The 20,215-nt window shown below is 33.7% G+C and overlaps 1 protein-coding gene across 5 annotated transcripts in view; it reads right to left on the bottom strand.

Annotated features, from left to right (window-relative positions):
- Exoc6 (exocyst complex component 6) overlaps positions 1–20,215 on the bottom strand; it is a 185,457-nt gene that overhangs the window by 25,927 nt on the left and 139,315 nt on the right. For all 5 annotated transcript variants that reach the window (XM_047553573.1, XM_047553576.1, XM_047553578.1 and 2 more), the window contains one exon: positions 4,925–4,998. In XM_047553573.1, the coding sequence (XP_047409529.1) occupies positions 4,925–4,998 (74 nt within the window). The remainder of the gene's footprint in view (positions 1–4,924; positions 4,999–20,215) is intronic.

Below are 20,215 nucleotides of genomic sequence, written 5' to 3'. Positions count from 1 at the left end.
AAGAAGTAGACAACAAAATAGAAAAAAAAAAAAAAAAGGCCAAAACTCTGGATAGGTTATCCATAAAAGAGGATATTCACGGCTAATAAACATATAATAAGGAGTTCAATTTTATTAGCCATCAAGATATGTATATTGAAACAACAGTATAAAATTACCATATAGCTACTGGAGTGGCTAAAAATGAAGAGACAGACAACACCAAATAATGAAAAGGAGGTACAGCAACCACACTACTGGCTGAAATGTAAACTACTACAACTGTTTTGGAAGTGCTTCATAGTATTTATTAAAATGTCACAAGTATACAACCCCTGATTCAGTCATTCCTCAAAGTAATGCCACAACAAAAATGTGTGCATATATTTACCTGAAAACATACAAAAGAATGTCCTTGTTAGCACTATTTATAACAGGAAATCTGGAATCCATTCATATGTTTACCAACAGTAGAATGTATAAATTATAGCATATTTGTACAAGGGCTAACTACTTAGCAAAAAAGAATGAATGAATCACAGATATAGATAACAACATGGACACATTTCACAAGCATAATACTAAGACAAAAAAAAAAAAGGCAGAATCAAAAATTACTGCATTTATACAAAGTTTAAAGCTAAATTTATGGTGTTAAAAGTCATGACAGTGGTTATCCTTTGAGGAAGGACAGTCAAGACTGGAAAGAGGCAGTGTGGTGTGGCAGTTCTTTTGAGCTACTGGTCAAATTTTTTCTTGATCTAGATGTTAGAGACAGAGTCATTCTGTACAAAATCAGCAGTACTACTCTTATGATTTGTCTGAATGTATATTATACCTTAATAAAATGTTTGAATGGTGCTAAGATCCATATATATACACACACACACACACACACACACACACACACACACACACATATATTTTTTTAATTTTTCAGTTGCAGATGGGCACAATACTTTTTATTTTATTTATTTATTTTATGTGGCGCTGAGGATTGAACCCAGTGCCTCATACATGCTAGGCAAGCACTCTACCACTGAGACACAACCCCAGCCCCCAAATGTATTTTATACAATTCAAATTCTCTCTCAAATTCTATGAATTTGAGATTGATGAGATTTATTCTAATTGAGAGAGATGATCAGTCTTCTTTTCCCTAGTTTGCCCCAATCAAATACCTTAAACAGGACTTAATCTCACAAAGGATAAGGAAATGATAATAATTATGGCCTAGGATTATTTGGAAGAAAATGGGATACTTGACTTATCCTAGGCTCATAAGATTCACATGTTCGATTTTCCATTACAAAGTATACCTCTAAGGTTTTGGACTACATATTTTAAGAGTTTTTAAAAGTCTCTTTATGACAAGTATCTGATCCCTTATAAACCTTGTAAATTTCTTCTAGGAGCTCTCTCATTTGTGAGTGCCTATGTCATCAGGCAATATTTGAGGCACAGTCTTAATAGCCTTAATCACAGTAGTCTGACCCAAATACATTTCATAAATGCAGTCTAAGAATTCTCATCACACTGTTCATTTGGAGGTTAGCTAAAACTACCAGATCTTTTTCTACAGGTCAAATCTCCTGCATATTGTCATTTAAATTTTTCAATTAAAAAAGTTAAATATAACACGTAATATATTCCTTACTAAATGTAAGTAGATTGGTTTCAGCTCATTTCTCAAGCCTATTGAGAGCACTTTGATTCTGCCTTCTGTCACCTTAAGTAACTCTCCTCCTCTATGTAATCTACACATATAATTCATATTTTTGTCTTTATTGAAGCCATTAATTTTAAAATCTGTTGATCCCAAACTGACAGGGATAATCACATATAGAGTACTGCCAGAGTCATGCCAAAACAGCATTCCCCAAAGGATGTTTCATGTACCACATCCTAAAATGAGTGAGGAAAAAGTTCAGTGAAGAGTTTGGGAAATGCTAAGTTATTGCAGAATGTGTTTTAAAAATTCCAATGAACATGGTGAATCTCTAAAAGGGAAGGGATTAGAATAGAAAGTGCTTCTCAAACATTGAGTTAAGGAACTTTTCTTTCCTTTTCCTTTTGTTGAGATGCTGGGGATGCTAGCCAAGTGTTCTACCTGCGTTTCCCAATCTGGAAAAAAAAATTTTTTTTTAAAGAAAACTTTTCTCGCCTTTAGAAATCAGCATTTCCAGAAAGATATTTTGGGAAACATTGCTATAGGGTGATAATGATCCATTAGCCGACATTCTTTGGGACAAGAGATTGTTTTATCATCTACAACCTACCTTACTGCTTTATCATTCAGACTACCTAAATTTATGCATATTGTCATAAATTTATGACACTGATCAAGACATTGTCAAGTGAAACAATATCTCACCAGTCTAGGTAACCTATCATAAAGCAAAATAGGATTGGTTAAATAGGATTTAGTACTAGAATTAGTGAAACCATAAATGCTCAATCTACTGTGCAATTATGCTACTAAGAAGCTATGAAGTGTATGTATATGTGTATATGTATATATATATGTTTTTCATCAAAATGATTATACTTAAAAAGTTTTGGTGATTAGAAAATAATCTTTAGTTACCTGAAAAATTCTATTATATGGAATACTTCATTTTTCAGTGAAATATTTCTATTGTATAAGAATGAGTTATAAAAATTATCACTAAATACTGCATATTATACATAAAATCTTAGTTAAAAATTTAAGATTTTCATATATTGTTAAAAAAGAATTTCACATATTCATTGAAGTCCACTTAAAAGATATATAACAAATGAGAATGACTTTGTAAAAGAAAAAAACCCTGGAAATAATATAAGTATATCAAAGCTCATTATTTAGTGACTAAACTTCAAAGGGATGGGTAGGAGGAAAACAGATTTTACATGCATACGATCTAACAGCACATTTAAATTGAGGCAGCATATTCACTTAATATAGTACCAGTAGCACTAATCCTCCACATTGTCTATTGGGACAGTAGGTCTTTAAGATGTTGTTGAGATAACTGGCTTCCATTAGCAAGTACGTGATTGGCAGGATGATAAAGTCTTTTCACTCACAGGTCAGCTATTTCCTTTTCTTTAGACCAGGGCAATCCCGATGATCCATCTTTTAGCTACAGTCTCTCATTGAGTCCCAATTCTCTTGCCTTCAGCTTTGATATGGTTCGAGCTTTCCGCTTGTATCAGCTCATACTTGTCATCAACTCCTCTATTCAGTATAGCAAATATCAGGAGTTTGACCTCAGGGCAAAGTCCGGGTGGGCAGGTAAAATTTGACCACTGGACCTACTTCCTAATCTTTCATACCCAGCAATTCATGAAGCAGTATCAAATTCAAACTAAAAAACAGAAGCATGACCTCTTATAAGTACTATGAAAAGGGCTCTATTGCCTTTCTAAGTATACTTGAAAAGAACTGTCAGCTGCCCTATTAAGACAGAAATGGATCACAGACAAGAAAAAAAGAAGAAAAAGTGCAGAAACTCAACTGAAATGTAAATAAAGGTGTTAGCACTCCTTTATGTTTGGTGATATACTACTTCATATAAGTGTGAAAACACTATGCCATAAAACATCTTTATGAAATCAGAAAAAAGCACTATTGAAACTTTAAGGTATTTTTAGTTAAATAATCACTAACATATGATACCAAAAATTTGTATCACCTCATGTGAGGCTTTTGTTTTCAAGTTTAGTTTTATTTTTTAGCTAATTCTCATACTTGGCATTTTGCCACTTGTTTGTAAATTAATTTAAAAAGCAAATATAGATGAAAATACCCTTTTAAATAGATCAACTACTGAAATCATAAAATGTAAGTTATGTCACAGTGATCAAATAGTTAAAAACAAGAATTACTATTCATTTTAAAATATAAAAGTAGGGCTGGGGTTGTGGTTCAGTGGTAGAGCACTTGCCTAGCATGTGTGAGGCACTGGGTTCAATTCTCAGCACCACATATAAATAAATGAATAAAATAAAGATCCATCAACAACTAAAAAAAAATTTTTTTTAAAACAAAAGGATATGATTAGATTTTAATATTAATAATCAGGGGAAATAATTTTATACCCCTTTTAAAACTAGAAAAATTCTTATAAAAATCAAAGAGATACCAGTAGAGTAGAAGAAAGGGACCAGGGGAAGGGAGGAGGTAAGAGAAAGGAAAGATATTGGGGAATGAAAATGAACAAATTATATTGTTACATATGTTCATCTATTAATATATAACAACAAATCCCATCATTATGTATAATTATAATGTGGCAATAAAAGTACAAAAAATAAAACTAGAAAAATTAACACATAATAAATTAGCTCATCAAAATTGACTTTGTGTGTGTGTGTGTGTGTGTGTGTGTGTGTGTGTGTTACTGAGGACTGACCCCAGGGCCTGTGTATGCTAGGTGAGTGCTCCACTACTGAGACACATCCCCAGCCCTATAATTAATTTCTCAAAATTGGTTTCATACTTCTTTCTGAAGATATATATATAGTTTGTAAAAACAAACAAACAAACAAGCATTCTTTAAACCACTGACAAAATTTTAAGCAAGGGGTTACTTTTAGGATGTAATAATGTACATTTAACTTAAGTTCTGACATTAATGTTGCTACCACCAGTTTTCTTATATGGCCATGAATTTATTAAGAAATAAACCTCAAGTGTCTCTAAACCAAAGTACAAAGTAATTATTTAGTTATTTAGTCATGTGCTTTGCAGGTGTAATGACTAAGTTAAATATTCATTGTGAGAATGCTCTGTAACACTGAGACACTGAATGAATATAGGTCCAGAAAGAAATGCCAAATATATGGCAATCAAGAAAGCGTTTTTCAAAAGGTTGTTTCAAGGCAAACAAGCATTCCTATAGCATTAAAAATAAAAAAAGATATGAGATAAAAGGCAGTAAATGAGAAGTACATATCTTACTTGTCTGAGGTCAATAAATGCTAGTTGTAGGGTATCCCCCTGAAATCCTGGCACAGGCTCAGAGCTGGCAAACACTATTAAAAATATAAAAAATAAATTAAAAGGAATTAAAACAAGATTGCAAAATACACAAGTTGAACTGCTAAATCTTACTCATTACACGTGTTATAATATTTACACATAACCATTTCAAATGACAACTATAACTTACATTTCTAATAGTGAGAATGTTCTCCATACCCATTACCACAATAATTTTAAACTTCTAATCTGCCATTTAATCATCATAATCCTTAATCACAATAAATTTAGCAGGCCTTTCCTACATGCAGTTCAAGAGTAGTAACACACTTCAATCAAGGCAAAGTTTTTGAGTCTTTTTAGCCTTAGGTAAATGATTATAGAAACATTTTGAAACTATACCAATCCCATGGCTTTCAACATATTCCAAAACATTTGTTTTATTATACAATATGCTATACAAAATATCTTACCTCTAGCTAATGGCAATAAAAGACAGACACCAAGATAAGAAGTCAGCGTTACATACAGACAACAGGTAACATATTCAAAGCGGCAAAATCAAGTGATTCAAAAATGTCTGTTCACATTTTTGAATAAATTTTTTTCATAAAGGATTCTTGCTTCTTTAAAACTAAAAGATATCTTAAGACAATATTTTAAAAATTCAAAATATCTTTAATTTTTTGTCCTTTAAAAAGTTTAATACTATGCACATAGCTTTAGTTTAACTAAAGACAATCCCAACAATATTAGTTATTTTGAAGACAAAGGACCCTGGGCTCATTAAAAAAAAAAAAAACAAAAAAAAAGACCCCATTATTTTTGTTTCTGTGCTAAGAATGCCTGTATTCATTCTCCCTCCCATTAATATTCTAATTTTCTTAGAGAATATTATGAATTTTCCATTTGAGTATTTAACTGAGCCAGTATATTAGAAGCCACTTAAAATTTCAGCCTTTATGGTTCTTGAAATTTAAAAAAATTCTTAAATTTAATGGATTCTGTGTGAAACATAGTTTAGGAAGACTTAAAATCAATAATTAAAAACCAGTAAACTTTAGCATGGTTTAATTTATCTGGCATCTTTGGGGAATAAGGAGAGGAATACAAAAAAAAGTTTTTGTTGCTGCTGTTGTTTTTAGATGATGATAATTTTTGCTTTAAATATTAAATTTTTCTTTAATCTTCAGCATTTTTTATAGAATTAAAAAACTGTATAATATTTTCCTTGTCTCTTACTTTTTACATACACTAGATTTTTCATAACTCTTTGGATCACCATTAAGAATACTCCCCTCCCCTCAACCCCCAGGGCCTTGGGCATACTGAACTACACCTAGCTACTTGAGAAGCTGAAGCAGGACTATAAATTTGAGATCAGCTGGGCAATTTAGTAAAGACCTGTCTCAAAAAAAAAAAGGCTAGGAGAGTAGCTCAGTGGTGGAGAACTTGGCTAGCATACATGAAGCTCTGGGTTCAATCGCCAGTACCATCACACAAAAAATTTACAGTCTAGCCTCCATTGGCTTGGCAGTAAAGCCAGGAGCTTAATTATAATACATCAAAAATTTATATAGTATTTTTGCCATAATACTTTATTTTAGTAAACAGGGCATACAGATGGGTCATAAAACCTCACAACTAAAGAGACATCCCCCCTTTGGAAATACCTCCAACAGTTCCCTGAGGGCTCAGTTTAAAAATTACCCAGTCCTTCATTTTATGGGGTAAATTAAAAGTAAAGTGATTCTTCCAGAATCACATAGCTAATTCAGGTCTCCTGGCATTCAATCCATTGATCCAGAATCTGATTAAGAATTTACTTTCTCATCTTTTATCTCATTTCTCATGAGAATTTAATTAATACAGAAGAAACTCACTGGTTTATAACTCTCAGGGCTTTTTCTCAAATATTTTTTTGAGAAAACATGGAAAGAAACAGGAATTTAGCAACTGATAATCACTTGGCACAGAGGACATTTGTGATAATATGCTACTTGATTTGATTAGCAGCTTCATATTCTTTTCCTTTACTACTTTAAAACTTAAATGTAGTCAATCTTACTTTTCAAAATCTCTTGAATCCATACTGTCTCAACCTCAGCTCAAGGTACCATCATTTCTTGCTTGGATTATTAAAACACACTCCCATCTGGTCTCCCTATTTTCTCTGTGCCACCTCTTCATTCACTTCTCCCAATGTGATTTATGTAAGATGTAAATGTGATTTGGGCACTTCAAAGTTTAACTTAAATGGTTCACCAACACCTTCACAATAAAAGAAGATTAATGTCCTTTACACCTGGCCTTTGCCTATCTCTCTAGCTTCATGTCTCACCACTTTTCTAGGGGCACCTTAAACTGTTTTCATATCAAACTAACCTGTACTTCCTTGCACATACCAGTCTAGCTGTCTTTGCCTTTGATCCTTCTGCCTGGAGCATCATTCTCTTCTTTTTCACCAAAATAATAACTCTTACTTATCCACCAATTCAATCATCACTTTTCATGGGAAGAATTTCATTATCCCTGCAGATCAGGTTAAATCCTTCCTCTGGGCTCCCACTACAGCTCCTGTGCACAGCCTTACCACAGCACTCGTTCTGCTGATTTTCAGTGCTCACCACAAGACCATACTCCCTGAGGGTAGGGCTATACTTCCATTTCCCATTTCTATCACCCAAATAAGAAATATTCAATGAAAGTTTCTTAAGTGAATGAAAGAAAACTGAACAAGCAATAAATAAATTCTAAGGGGATGCCATCCAGTCTTGGTAATTATTATCTAGCTTGTTGATTAGATCTAAAATAACACTAGAACTTTCTGCCATATGGAAATGTTCCATAATTGTGCAGAACAGAATTTTTAGTTTTATGTCACTTAAATATGCACATACACACACACACACACACACACACACACACACACACACACACCTATGCTTTTTTTTTTTTTCTTCAGTGCTGGGGATCAAACTGAGGACTTTGCACATGCTAGGCAAGCACTCCATCACTGAAATATATTCCCAGCCCACTAATTTAAATTTAATAGCCATATGTGGCTACTGGATAGTACAAACCTAGACCATTTCGTGCATACTCAGTGTGTTTATATAAGAATAATTGAGGGTGGGTGAGAACATTCTTAATGCATTCTTCGACAAAAATTAAACTGTGAGTTCTCACTTCCTGGGAAGTAGAGCTGTTTTTGTTTTGTTTTTATCTTTACATATTCTGTGCCTGGTACAGGAAATCTTGAACAAAGTATGTGCTGAATGAATAAACAGGGATACAAAGAATTCATTTCTAATATTGTTTAATGGTTCCAGACCATTGTTTAATGGTGTGTGTGTGTGTGTGTGTGTGTGTGTGTGTGTGAGAGAGAGAGAGAGAGAGAGAGAGAGAGAGAGAGAGAGAGAGGGAGGGAGGTAGAGAGAAATACTGGGGTTTAAAACTAGGGGTACTCAACTACTGAGTTACATCATCAGTTCTTTTTATTTTGAAATGGGTCTCACCAAATTGTCCAGGTTGGCCTGAACTTGTGGGTCTTCTGTCTTTCCTCCCAAGTAGGTGGGATTAAAGGCATATGCCACCATACCTGGCTAATAGTCCCAGTAATTCTTGAGGTACAAGTCAAATTTTTAAAGGACTGATGACTAACTTTTTAATTCCCTTGAAGTATTCTTTGAATTCCTTCTTAGTTCATTCAGATTCTCATTTTGTGTATGTGATCTGTCATATTTGTAGGGTTTCCTTGTTCTCCTCCTTTGAGTCATCATATAATTAAAAAAAATAATAACTACTTCCCTAAAATGATAACTCTGCCTTTGAAATTTAGCCATGCCTTTAAGGATATTTTTTTTAAAAAAAACATAAATTGATCCTGATCTCCCAATTAGATATTTTAAAATAGCTTCTAGGTTTTAAAAATTTTTAAGAAGGTTATTCTGAATTTTTGTTTTCTAAATTTGTATTGCCTCCAATATGGACATTTAAAAAAAAAGACAAAATAACTTCATGATAAATTCATCTCCTATTATTTTCTGCCATAATATGGAACTTAGAAATAACAAATGATTCTATGTTTAAAAATACTCCAAAGAAAGATTCCAGAGAGAGGAGTCTGATCTTCTTGGAAACACCTATGATGATAATGGAATAAAACTCTGCTATGTCAGCCTAAGTACGAAGACCACCAGTCTGGATCAATGCAGATGAAACTAAGAAAACTCCATTTCAGGTGGAGTTTTTTGGGTCTTCTAAACATAGAATCATGTTATAGTTTGAGTTCTTTTCCTATTCCTACCCCTTTGATTTCCTTCTTCTGCCTAATTACTCTGGTTAGAGTTTCAAGGACTATGTTGAATAGAAGTGGTGAAAGAGGGCATCCTTGTCTTGTTCCAGTTTTTAGAGGGAATGCTTTCAATTTTTCTCCATTTAGAATGATGTTGGCCTTGGTTTTAACATATATAGTTTTTACAATGTTGAGGTGAAGAGAGAACCTACAGAATGGGAGAAAATCTTTGCCACCTGCACATTAGATAGAGCATTAATCTCCAGGATATATAAAGAACTCAAAAAACTTAATACCAAAAAAACCCCCAAACAACACAATTGATAAATGGGCAAAGGAATGGAATGGGTACTTCATGTAAGAAGAAACAAGAATGGCCAACAAATATATGAAAAAATATTCAACAGCTCTAACAATTAGAGGAATGCAAATTAAAACTACACTGAGATTTCATCTCACTGCAGTCAGAATGACAATTATCAAGAATACAAGGAACAATAAATGTTGGTGAGGATGTGGGGGAAAAGGTACACTCATACATTGCTGGTGGGACTACAAATTGGTACAACCACTCTGGAAAGCAGGTATGGAAATTCCTCAGAAAACATGGAATGGAACCACCAGTTAACTCAGTTATCCTACTCCTTGGTGTATAACCAAAGGACTTAAAATCAGAATACTACAGTGATGCAGCCACATCAATGTATTTATAGCAACTCAATTCACAATAGCTAAGTTATGGAACTAACCTAGGTGCCCTTCAACAGATGAATGGTAAAGAAAATGTGGTATACATACACAATGAAATGTTTCTCAGTCATGAAAAAGAATGGCTTTATGACTTTTGCCAGTAAATGGATAGATTTGGAGACTACAGTGCTAAGTAAAATAAGCCAACCCAAAAAATCAAAGGTCAAATATTCTCTTTGATATGCAGATACTAATAATAAGGCGCAATAAGGGGTAGGGGAGAACAAGTTCAGTGGATTAGACAAAAGGAAATGAAGGGAAGGGAAGGGGGTAGGAATAGGAAAGACAGGAGAATGAATCAGACAAAACTTTCCTGTTTATATATGAATATACCACATCGGTAAATCTCCACATCATGTGCAACCACAAGAATGGGATCCTATTTAAAATAAATTATATGCCATGTATGTATAATATGTCAAAACACACTCTACTATCATGTATATCTAAAAAGGACAAATTAAAAAAAATAATGAACATACAAAAAAAAGTAATTCATGTGGTGTGGGCTACAATTTTAACAAAAATGTATCTTTCAAATTGGCAATCTATAAAATTTTAGAAGAATAAAAAAGGAATATCTCTAGATAAAAATACAAGTAATTTATATATGTACATATATATTTTTATAAGTTTTTATATATTTTTATGTTTTAAATTTTAAACTATAAATTTAAGTTATAAATTTTAAATTAGGATAATAGGTCCAGACCCCTTCTGCCCTTAGTATCTATACAAGATGTACTAGGTTTGGTTTGGGAGGGTTGGAGGAGGAAGACTGCTAAGAAGTCAGGCCCCAAGTATTTATTCTGATCTTGAAATTAAATACACAGGGAAAAGTTCTTGCAAAATTTGTCCTAGGCAGAGTTATTTTTATTGTAGAGAATGTGGATTGTTTATAATGTAGATACAGAAAACATCTATATTGGGTAGGTAGAATTGTCAGGGGGTAGGGAAAGGGGAAGAATGAGTCTTTATGGAGTCATAAGAATGAACAGACCAAGAGCTTGACAAAAGATTGAAAGGGAGGGTAAGGAGGCTAGGCTAATCTCAAGACCTTGCTTACTGATGACAAAGGCAAATGCATAGCCGGGTACAGTGGCCCACACCTATAATCCCAGCAGCTTGGGAGGCTGAGACAGGAGGATCAACAGTTCAAAGCCAGCCTCAGCAAATGAGGCACTAAGCAACTCAGTGAGAACCTGTCTGTCTCTAAATGAAATACAAAATAGGACTGGGGATGTGTTCAATCCCTGATACCCAAAACAAACAAACAAAAAGGCAAGTGCATATAAAACGGAGTAATTTTGTAACTAAATAAATTACTGAATATGAATACCAACAGTTCAGTTATTGATGAAATGTCTTATACATTTATTTATTGCTATATCTGAATATTTAAAGTAGCTAGTTGGAACTCAAATTTTGGTTAGTCAAAGTATCTTACGTAGACTAGCTAGATCATTAGAAGGGATGACTAAGAGTGCCACCTAGTGGTTTTTCTGGTCATACAGAAAAACTCACTCTCCAAGTGAGGAGTCAAGAATTCTGGGCTCTCAGACTTATATTTCGTTACATGTGGTTGGCAGCAGGGGAAATGCAAGTTTTTAGAACGTACATCATCCCATTTTTATATAAAGAAGTTTTCAGTTCTATCCCTTTCTTGGAATTAAATACTGGCAAAATACCCTCAAATAGTTTAGGTGCTGTTAAAATCCAGAATTGCTGGGTCCTGTGGTGCTTGCCTTATAGCCCCAGTGATTTGGGAGGCTAAGTCAGGAGATCATGAGTTTGAGGCCAGCTTGGGAAACACAACAAGATCATGTCTCTTATTTAAGAAAAAAATATGAAATGCAGTTATCCAAACAATGTAATTGTATAAAAGTTTAAACAAGACACTGCAATATTCTTATACCATCCACATGATTTTACCTTAATACTTTTATTTGGGTGTTTTAGACTTTTTGAAGGCTGAAAATAGGGATCCTGAGGTCATGGCCACAAAAAAGAGACTTAGCCTCTTTTAAAATTTTTTAATTAATTTATTTATTTATAGTGGACTAAGTCTTTATTTGAAATGAATAAAGACCAATGCCTTCACACATAGAGATTTACCTACTTCTCAATAACTTGCCTTTAGAGCAGGTGCTGGCAGTTTTCAATCTGGAACTTTTCTAATACCTATAAAGATGTTAACTCTTAGGAAATGATAACCTCACTGGATATTTGTGTAGAATGCGTGAAAAAGTACATTCTAAATCTATCCTGAATACTTCAAATATGAGACAGATTTTGTCTAGTTGCCTGATGCTTTGGATATATTCTGTATTTTGCTAGTAATGTAAAGGATGTCTGAGACACCTTTGTAATAACTGGTTTTGAGGACATATTATCTTTTCTTCTTTAAGGTTACATCTGTAAGGCACCTATATTGGGGCTCAATACAGAACAGGTATTTATTAATATTTTAAAAAGGATATACACAGCCTTATGCCAAGTTTGGCCAATACATCTCCAACCAAGAAGAAATCTATCTATCTATCTATCTATCTATCTATCTATCTATCTATCTATTAATTGGTACCAAGGATTGTATTCAGGGACACTTACCCACTCAGCCACATCCCCAGCCCTTTTTTGTATTTTATTTAGAGAAAGGGTCTCATTGAGTTGCTTAGGGTTTCACTAAGTTGCTGAGGCTGGCTTTGAACTCAGGATCCTCCTGCCTCAGCCTCCTGAGCCACCTGGACCACCACATCCAGCAGAAATTTATCTTGAACTTATAAAAAATCTATAATAGGATCATGTGTTCAATATGAATTTCAGAGAGGGCTATTGTAATTTCCAACACACATTCCTTATTATCTTTCTGACTTTCTCAAACGGAATTATACTAGTTTTATGGTTATGGTTAAGCTAACTCAAAGTATCAACTACATTCATGCACTGACCCTACCTAATATTTTCAACCTATAAATTTTTGTATCTAAATTAGGTCTTCTTCTTACACTCTCTCAAAGTACCAGCTACTTTTGTAGAACTTAACACTTTATAATATTTATTAGTGAGATTATTTAATGACTGTTTCCTCACTGTGCTTAAACCTCAAGAGGATAAGGTCTTTTGTTGTTTGGCTTACCACTATATGCCCCAAACATCAACTATAAAATAGATATAAAATAATTAATTAATATATGATCTCAAAGCCCCATTGTCTTCATTGCCTTAACATTATACTGCCTCAGAATCTTAGAACTAAGATGTATCTTAGAAGTTGTAAATTCCATATTTTGTGGGAAAAAAATGAGGCCTCTTGATGGTTTTGTCCAAAGCAACCTGATCAAGTTAGAGGCAGAGTCAGGACCAGATCCAAGGTCTTAACTTCCTTTCATGTGCTCAGACTATGTTAAGATTTATTTGAGCCAGGCACAGTGGTGCACACCTGTAATCCCACTGGCCCTAAGCAACTCAGTGAAAACTTGTCTCTACATAAAATACAAAAATAGGGCTGGGGATGTGGCTCAGTGGTTAAGTGCCCCTGGGTTCAATCCCCATACTAAAAAAAAGAAGAAAAAAAAAAAAACTTAATTGAAAACATTTTAATGAAAAGTTCTATGTGAGTTCATATGAGCTTACATTTCTGAACTCAAGACATTTTATCAAATTGGACCCAACATGGGTTAAAAAAAAAAAAGCAGTTAAAAAAAAAAAAAAAGAAAAAAGGAAACTATCCAAAGGGAACAAAAATAACTTCACTAGGAAATATTAAAGAAATCATGTCTGTTTAGCTCAGAACAGATAAAATTAAAAGGTCATTTGTACAGTTATCAAAGGTTTGAAGGACTTTTCTAAAGAGAGTAATAAATAATAATCATTATGTTTACATCAGGAGTTAAATGGTCTTAACTTGAAGAACAGCAGTATCAGTGAGCCTTAAGTTTTTGACAACAAAGGCAGAATTCTAGAAGTGACAAATATAGATTGACATCCTGACATTAATTTGATCATTTATTCAGCAAATAAATATTTACAGACCTTTTTACTACAGCATTCTGCAGGTTGCCTGGAATTTCATTAATTGAACTATCTATCCTTGATAGTTAAATCTCATCTCTTCTTTTCCTCCTTCCTTTTTCTCCATTTTTATTCCCTACTGTCTAACCATAGGATGCATTGTTTAGGTTTCTTTCATTGTGTGCTTCTCTGATTCTAACCATCTTAACATAAATTATATCTTTACTCAATTCACCAATTATTTATGTACATATTCCCTCCACTAAAATGTCAGAATCTATCCTCTCCTCTTCATTTCCATTTTCCAAGGTCAAGTTCCCTTTATCTTTCACACAAAGAAGTTCAAGGGTCTTTTTATAGGTCTTCCTGCTTTTGGTCTCTCCCTTGTTTCAGTTCAGTTTCCATGTAACACAAAAGTTAACTTTCTCTGATATAGATTTCATACAATTATGGTCCTGATTAAAAAGTTTCATCAGATTCCTACTGCTTATAAAATAAAGTTAAAGCATTCAAGAGTCTAATTTTTCTCAGTTGTGCCTTTTAATAATTTCAGCAGGCATCTTGTTGTCTAGTCACATGAAATTTCCTGAAGATTCCCTAAGCACACTCCCATCACAGTCTCTATGCCATTCCCTCTTCTCAGAATGCCCTTCCCTGCTTTCAGTGAAATTTACTCATTAAAAGACCCACCTCAAATTTCACTTCTCATTGTTATCAATTTCACCAATCCCATGATAGGTAGAATGAATCACTCCCTCTTTACATATAATATATATTTCTATAAAAAAAAGTTGTTATATTTTATTATAATCATTTAATGCATTTGTCTCTTCCCCAGCCAAAGAGACTATGAAATATCTGAAGTCTTATTCATCTCTGGTTTTCCAATGTTTAACAAGTAAAAGGTTCTCATTAAACATTTGAATAAATGAATATTCTTATGTCAATTAACATAGAAAAAAAACTATTTCATAATAACTGAAATTTTGGCTTAGTTAGTTTACTTCACAAGTATGTGTTACTCATTGCAAGAAACATTGGGAAAAAGAGTACTATACCAACACACTGTTTGAAGAAGTAAGTGGGTGTGTAGATGATTAACGTTAATTCTTCTTCATCAAAAAAAATTAAAAAAAACAAAAATCAAAAGCACATGGCTGATGCATCAGGCTACTGAACAGCGGGAGGTTTCATTAGTATATGACTGTTACACAGTAGATTTTCTGTTCTCTCCTTTTTAAACAATTTAAGTTTTTATTTCTTTACTTGTCTTGCTCTTTTTTCCTTTTGTTTACCTGTTCCCTCAGAGTCTCTTTGTCTATTTTTTGCATGCTAACATCCAATTTCTTTTGATTACACTCTCAAACTTTCTACTTTCTAGAATTTCTGTATATTCTTTTCTTATCCCATTAACAGCCACATTCTACATCCCTCTGCATCTTCTTTGTCCTCCATTAGAAACTGCAGACCTTATTACAAACCTGTTTGTTTTACCAAAGATAATATTTGAACTCATTTTGTTTACTATGACAATTTTGTTATTGTCCCCATATGAGCTATTTGGTCTAGGATTGCATAGTGTCTGATTTGGGCACTGCTAATCTTGATCTCCCCTTAAAGAAAGTGTTTTGGAAACCTATATGGCAACTATAAGCCTATAGGGGGAAATCTGCAATACCCCAGATCTGCACTGCTAGAGGGGAAGATACATGAACAACATGAAAAAAAAAAAAAGGGAAGAAAATGATCCAAACAAATCTAGATTCTATATTAATAGAATCCAATGAGAGTATCTTAGAAGAAATGTCAGAAAAGGACTTCAGATTATACATGGTTAAGATGATTTGTGAAGCAAAGGATGAGATAAGAGAGCAAATGCAGGCAATGAATGATAATACCAAAAAGCTGAAAGAGCACCTGCAGAAAGCAAAAGATCATTTCAACAAAGAGATAGAGATTCTCCAAAAAAAAAAAAAAAAAAAAAAAAAAAAAACGGAAATCCTTGAAGTGAAGGAAACAATAAACCAAATAAAAAACTCAATGGAAAGCATCACCAAAAGTCTAGACCACTTGGAAGACAGAACCTCAGACAATGAAGACAAAATATTTAATCTTGAAAATAAAGTTGCCCAAATAGAGAAGATGGTAGAAAATCATAAACAGAATCTCCAAAACTATGGGACATCATGAAAAGACCAAATTTAAGAATTATTGGGATTGAGGAAGGTACAGAGAAACAAACCAAAGGAATGAGCAACCTATTCAATGAAATAATATCAGAAAATTTCCCAAACCTGAAGAATGAAATGGAAAATCAAATACAAGAGGCTTACAGAACAACAAATGCACAGAAACACAACAGATCTACAACAAGGCATATTATAATGAAAATGCCTAACATTCAAAATAAAGATAGGATTTTGAAGGCTGCAAGAGAAAAGCATAGAATACATATAAGGGGAAACCAATATGGATAGCAGCTGACTTCTCAACCCAGACTCCAAAAGCTAGAAGGGCCTGGACCAACATATTTCAAGCTCTGAAAGAACATGGTTGCCAACCAAGAATTCTGTACCCAAAAAAACTAACCTTCAGATTTGAAGATGAAATAAAATCCTTCCATGATAAACAAAAGTTAAAAGAATTTACCAATCGAAAGCCTGTACTACAGAATGTTCTCAACAAAATATTCCATGAGGAAGAAATGAAAAACAACAATGTAGGTCAGCAAAGGGAGGAACTACCTTGGAGAAAAACCACTCAAAGGAGAAACCAAGCCAACTAAAAAATGAAAAATAAGCCCAAATGACTGGGAATACAAATCATATCTCAATAATAAACCTGAACATTAATGGCCTAAACTCATCAATCAAAAGTCATAGACTGGTAGACTGGATTAAAAAGAAACAATATGCTGCCTGCACGAGACTCATCTCATAGAAAAAGACATCCACAGTCTGAAGGTGAAAGGATGGGAAAAAACCTACCACGCACATGGACTCAGTAAAAAAGCGGGGGTTTCCATCCTTATATCAGAGAAAGTGGACTTCAATCCAAAGTTAGTCAGAAGGGATAAAGAAGGACATTTCATACTGCTTAAGGGAACCATAAATCAGGAAGACATAACAATAGTAAATATTTATGCCCCAAACAATGGTGCATCCCTGTAAATCAAACAAATTCTTCTCAATTTCTGGAATCACATAGACCACAACACAATAATTCTGGGTGACTTTAATGCACTGCTATCACCACTAGATAGATCTTCTAAACAAAATCCAACCAAAGAAAACATAGAACTCAATAACACAATCAATAACCTAGACTTAATAGACATATATAGAATATTCCATCCATCAACAAGCGGACTCACTTTCCTCACAGCAGCACATGGAACCTTCTCGAAAATTGACCATATGTTATGCCACAAAGCAGCCCTTAGGAAATGCAAAAAAATAGAGATGCTGCCTTGTGTTCTATCAGATCATAATGGATTGAGTAGAAATCAATGAAAAAATAAAAAAGAGAAATTACTCCAACACCTGGAGACTAATTAATATGCTATTGAATGAAAAATGGATAACAAAAAACATCAGGGAGGAGAAAAAAAAAAGCACATGACTGACGTTGGTACATAATAATTTGTCAGCAACTGAATTATTTCCAATTTTCCATCTCTTGCATTTCATCCAGATGTGCTATTTGTTTTTACCTGAGAATTGACACTCTGAAGCCTAAGGAATATATGTAAAATGTTTTAACAAAGTAATAAGGATGGTAAAGTAAATATTTTGCTTCCTGACTAAACCAAATAAAAGAAATATCTAACTCAGAATAAAGGGCACTCTTGATGCTTATATTTCATACTTGGTACTAAACTCACTTCCTTTTGTTCAAATTCTTTTAGTGTCTTTCCTGAGTTGTCCAGGATCTTTGGTGATTCATGGTCTCCACTCTAAGTTCAATTCCTGTTATCTAATTTGCATGGACTCTGGATCACTTGCTAATAGACCACAGACTAGTGGGATTTTACATGAATCTTGGGAACCAAGCAGACTATTATACAATGGTTTCATGGAGTCTTAAAAAAAAAGTGATTACTATGAGTCAGTTTGGGGTTATGAAGAATCAGAATAGTATCATTTTCTTCTTTGAAAGGGTAATTAGATAGATGAAGAAAATTCAATGGTAGGGTATTAGCTCTATGTGCTAGCAGGTTATCTGACAAGGTGACTCAATTTTGGGTAAAACACTAAACTATAAATTAGGTTCACTTATGGGATTAGAAACTGATTAAGAAACCACAACGTACTCATAAAATTCTGAATAATGGATCTAAGTTGATATGAAGGGGAGGTTCTGGTAATACAGTGGTTCTCAAACTTTATTGTGCTTTAGAAATCTCCTGGAGGGCCTATTCCAACAAATTACTGAGCTTTATTCCCAGAATTCCCAATTCAGCAGGTGGGGCTAAAGAATTTGTATTTCTAATAAATTCCCAGATGATACTACTGCTATTCATCTGGGGACCATGTTTTGAGAACCAATATATATAGTATCTCAGAATATTAATAACAGGTTTTGCCCAACATTCTGGAAATGACCTTGTTAATTATGTGGACAGAATGATTAAAATCTATAGATGATATTAATCTGTAATGTAAAAAAGATCTTAACAGGCTAGCTATGGGATACATTTGCCTAGTACAGGCAGGAGGCCCTGAGTTCAATCCCCATTCCTATAAATAACAACAATGAAACCCCCAGAGCTTAGTAAGCACAACAAAAGAAAAAGATGCACAGATTTTAGTACACTACAGTTTCATTGACTTAAGTATACTCTGGCCACCAAAACAATTCATAACAGTTTGGGCTTCATTAATAAAGATTATAAAATAATGATTGGATAGACCACCTACATATTACACTGGTTCCCCTACACCTGAGGGATTAGATGCTGACATTAAACAGAAAGACAGTCAAGCCAGTTTGTTAAAAAAAAAAAAAAAAAAAAAAAAAGAGCACAGGATCTAAAATCATATATGAGAACAAAAGAACTGTTAGTGTCTGGTCTTCAGAAGTTCAGAGGGATATAAGAGTCATTTTAATATATTATATAACTAGCTTATAGACGAGGATTTTTTTTTTTTTTTTCTGTATGACTCTAAGCAGACTGCCACATATAGTTGTTAGGCTATTTCCTATACACAGAAGCCTAGAGGAAGAGAAAGGGAGGAAGAAGAGAGCTGAAATTCAGTTTATAGTTCACTCAACAAGTCACATGACTTGGTAAGGATTGAGACCAGCTGGAAAAATGGCTATATTTTCTCTAACTCATATAAAGGACAGAGTTTTTTTCCTTTTGGTGAGAATATTTTCTTTAATTTGCAAACAGGCACAATATGAACTATTGGTAACTCTAGCCTGAAGACAGAACTAGGTCTATCAAGAAGTTTAGAGAAAAAGTGCTTTCAGCTCAATGCAATCTATTAATAGAGCAATACATCACATGGAAAAAGTTTCTAATGAGTAGCTAATCTCCCAAACTGGATGTTCAAAGAATATCCGGACAGCTACACTGTAGGGTTATTTTAGAGAGGATTTCAAGGTGGAAGAATATGTGAGTTTGTGTGTTATCATCAGGCTGGCAGTGAAACTCAACACTCTTTTTAGCTTCTAGTATTCTTCATCTGAACTACCTTTCTCCTCCTCCATATCCCAGTTGTTTTCATCGTAATCAGACTCCTTCTCTTCACAAATTTACCATGTACTTTAGCCTTCCTTCTACCTAGCCAAATTCCTCTTCCTATATTCTTTCCCTGACCCAATACGTAGACAACATACATACTAATTAGTACTGAAAATAAACTTTGTATACAAACTGCTTTTTTCTAGATTTGAAAAACAAGTAAAAAATTACTTAAAATAGAATGAAAATTTAGTTTAAAAATCTCTTAACATATTCATTAGACAAAGTTACTTTTTTTTTTTTTGGTACCAGAGATTGAACCCAGGAGTGCTTAACCACTGAACCACATCTCCAGCATCCCCCTCCCTTTTTTTTTTTTTTTTTTTTTGGTTTTTTGTTTTGTGTTTTTTGTTTTTTGAGACAAGGTCTCACTAAGTTGCTTTGTTGTTTCAGGCCTTACTAAATTGCTGAGTCAGGCTTTAAACTTGTGATCCTCCTGCCTTAGCCTCCTGAGTGACTG

Source organism: Sciurus carolinensis, chromosome 5 (genome assembly GCF_902686445.1).
Source record: "Sciurus carolinensis chromosome 5, mSciCar1.2, whole genome shotgun sequence".
In the NCBI taxonomy this organism is placed as follows: Eukaryota; Metazoa; Chordata; class Mammalia; order Rodentia; family Sciuridae; genus Sciurus; species Sciurus carolinensis.
Note: the sequence above shows the minus strand (reverse complement) of the source record. Positions and strands in the feature narration are given on the sequence as shown.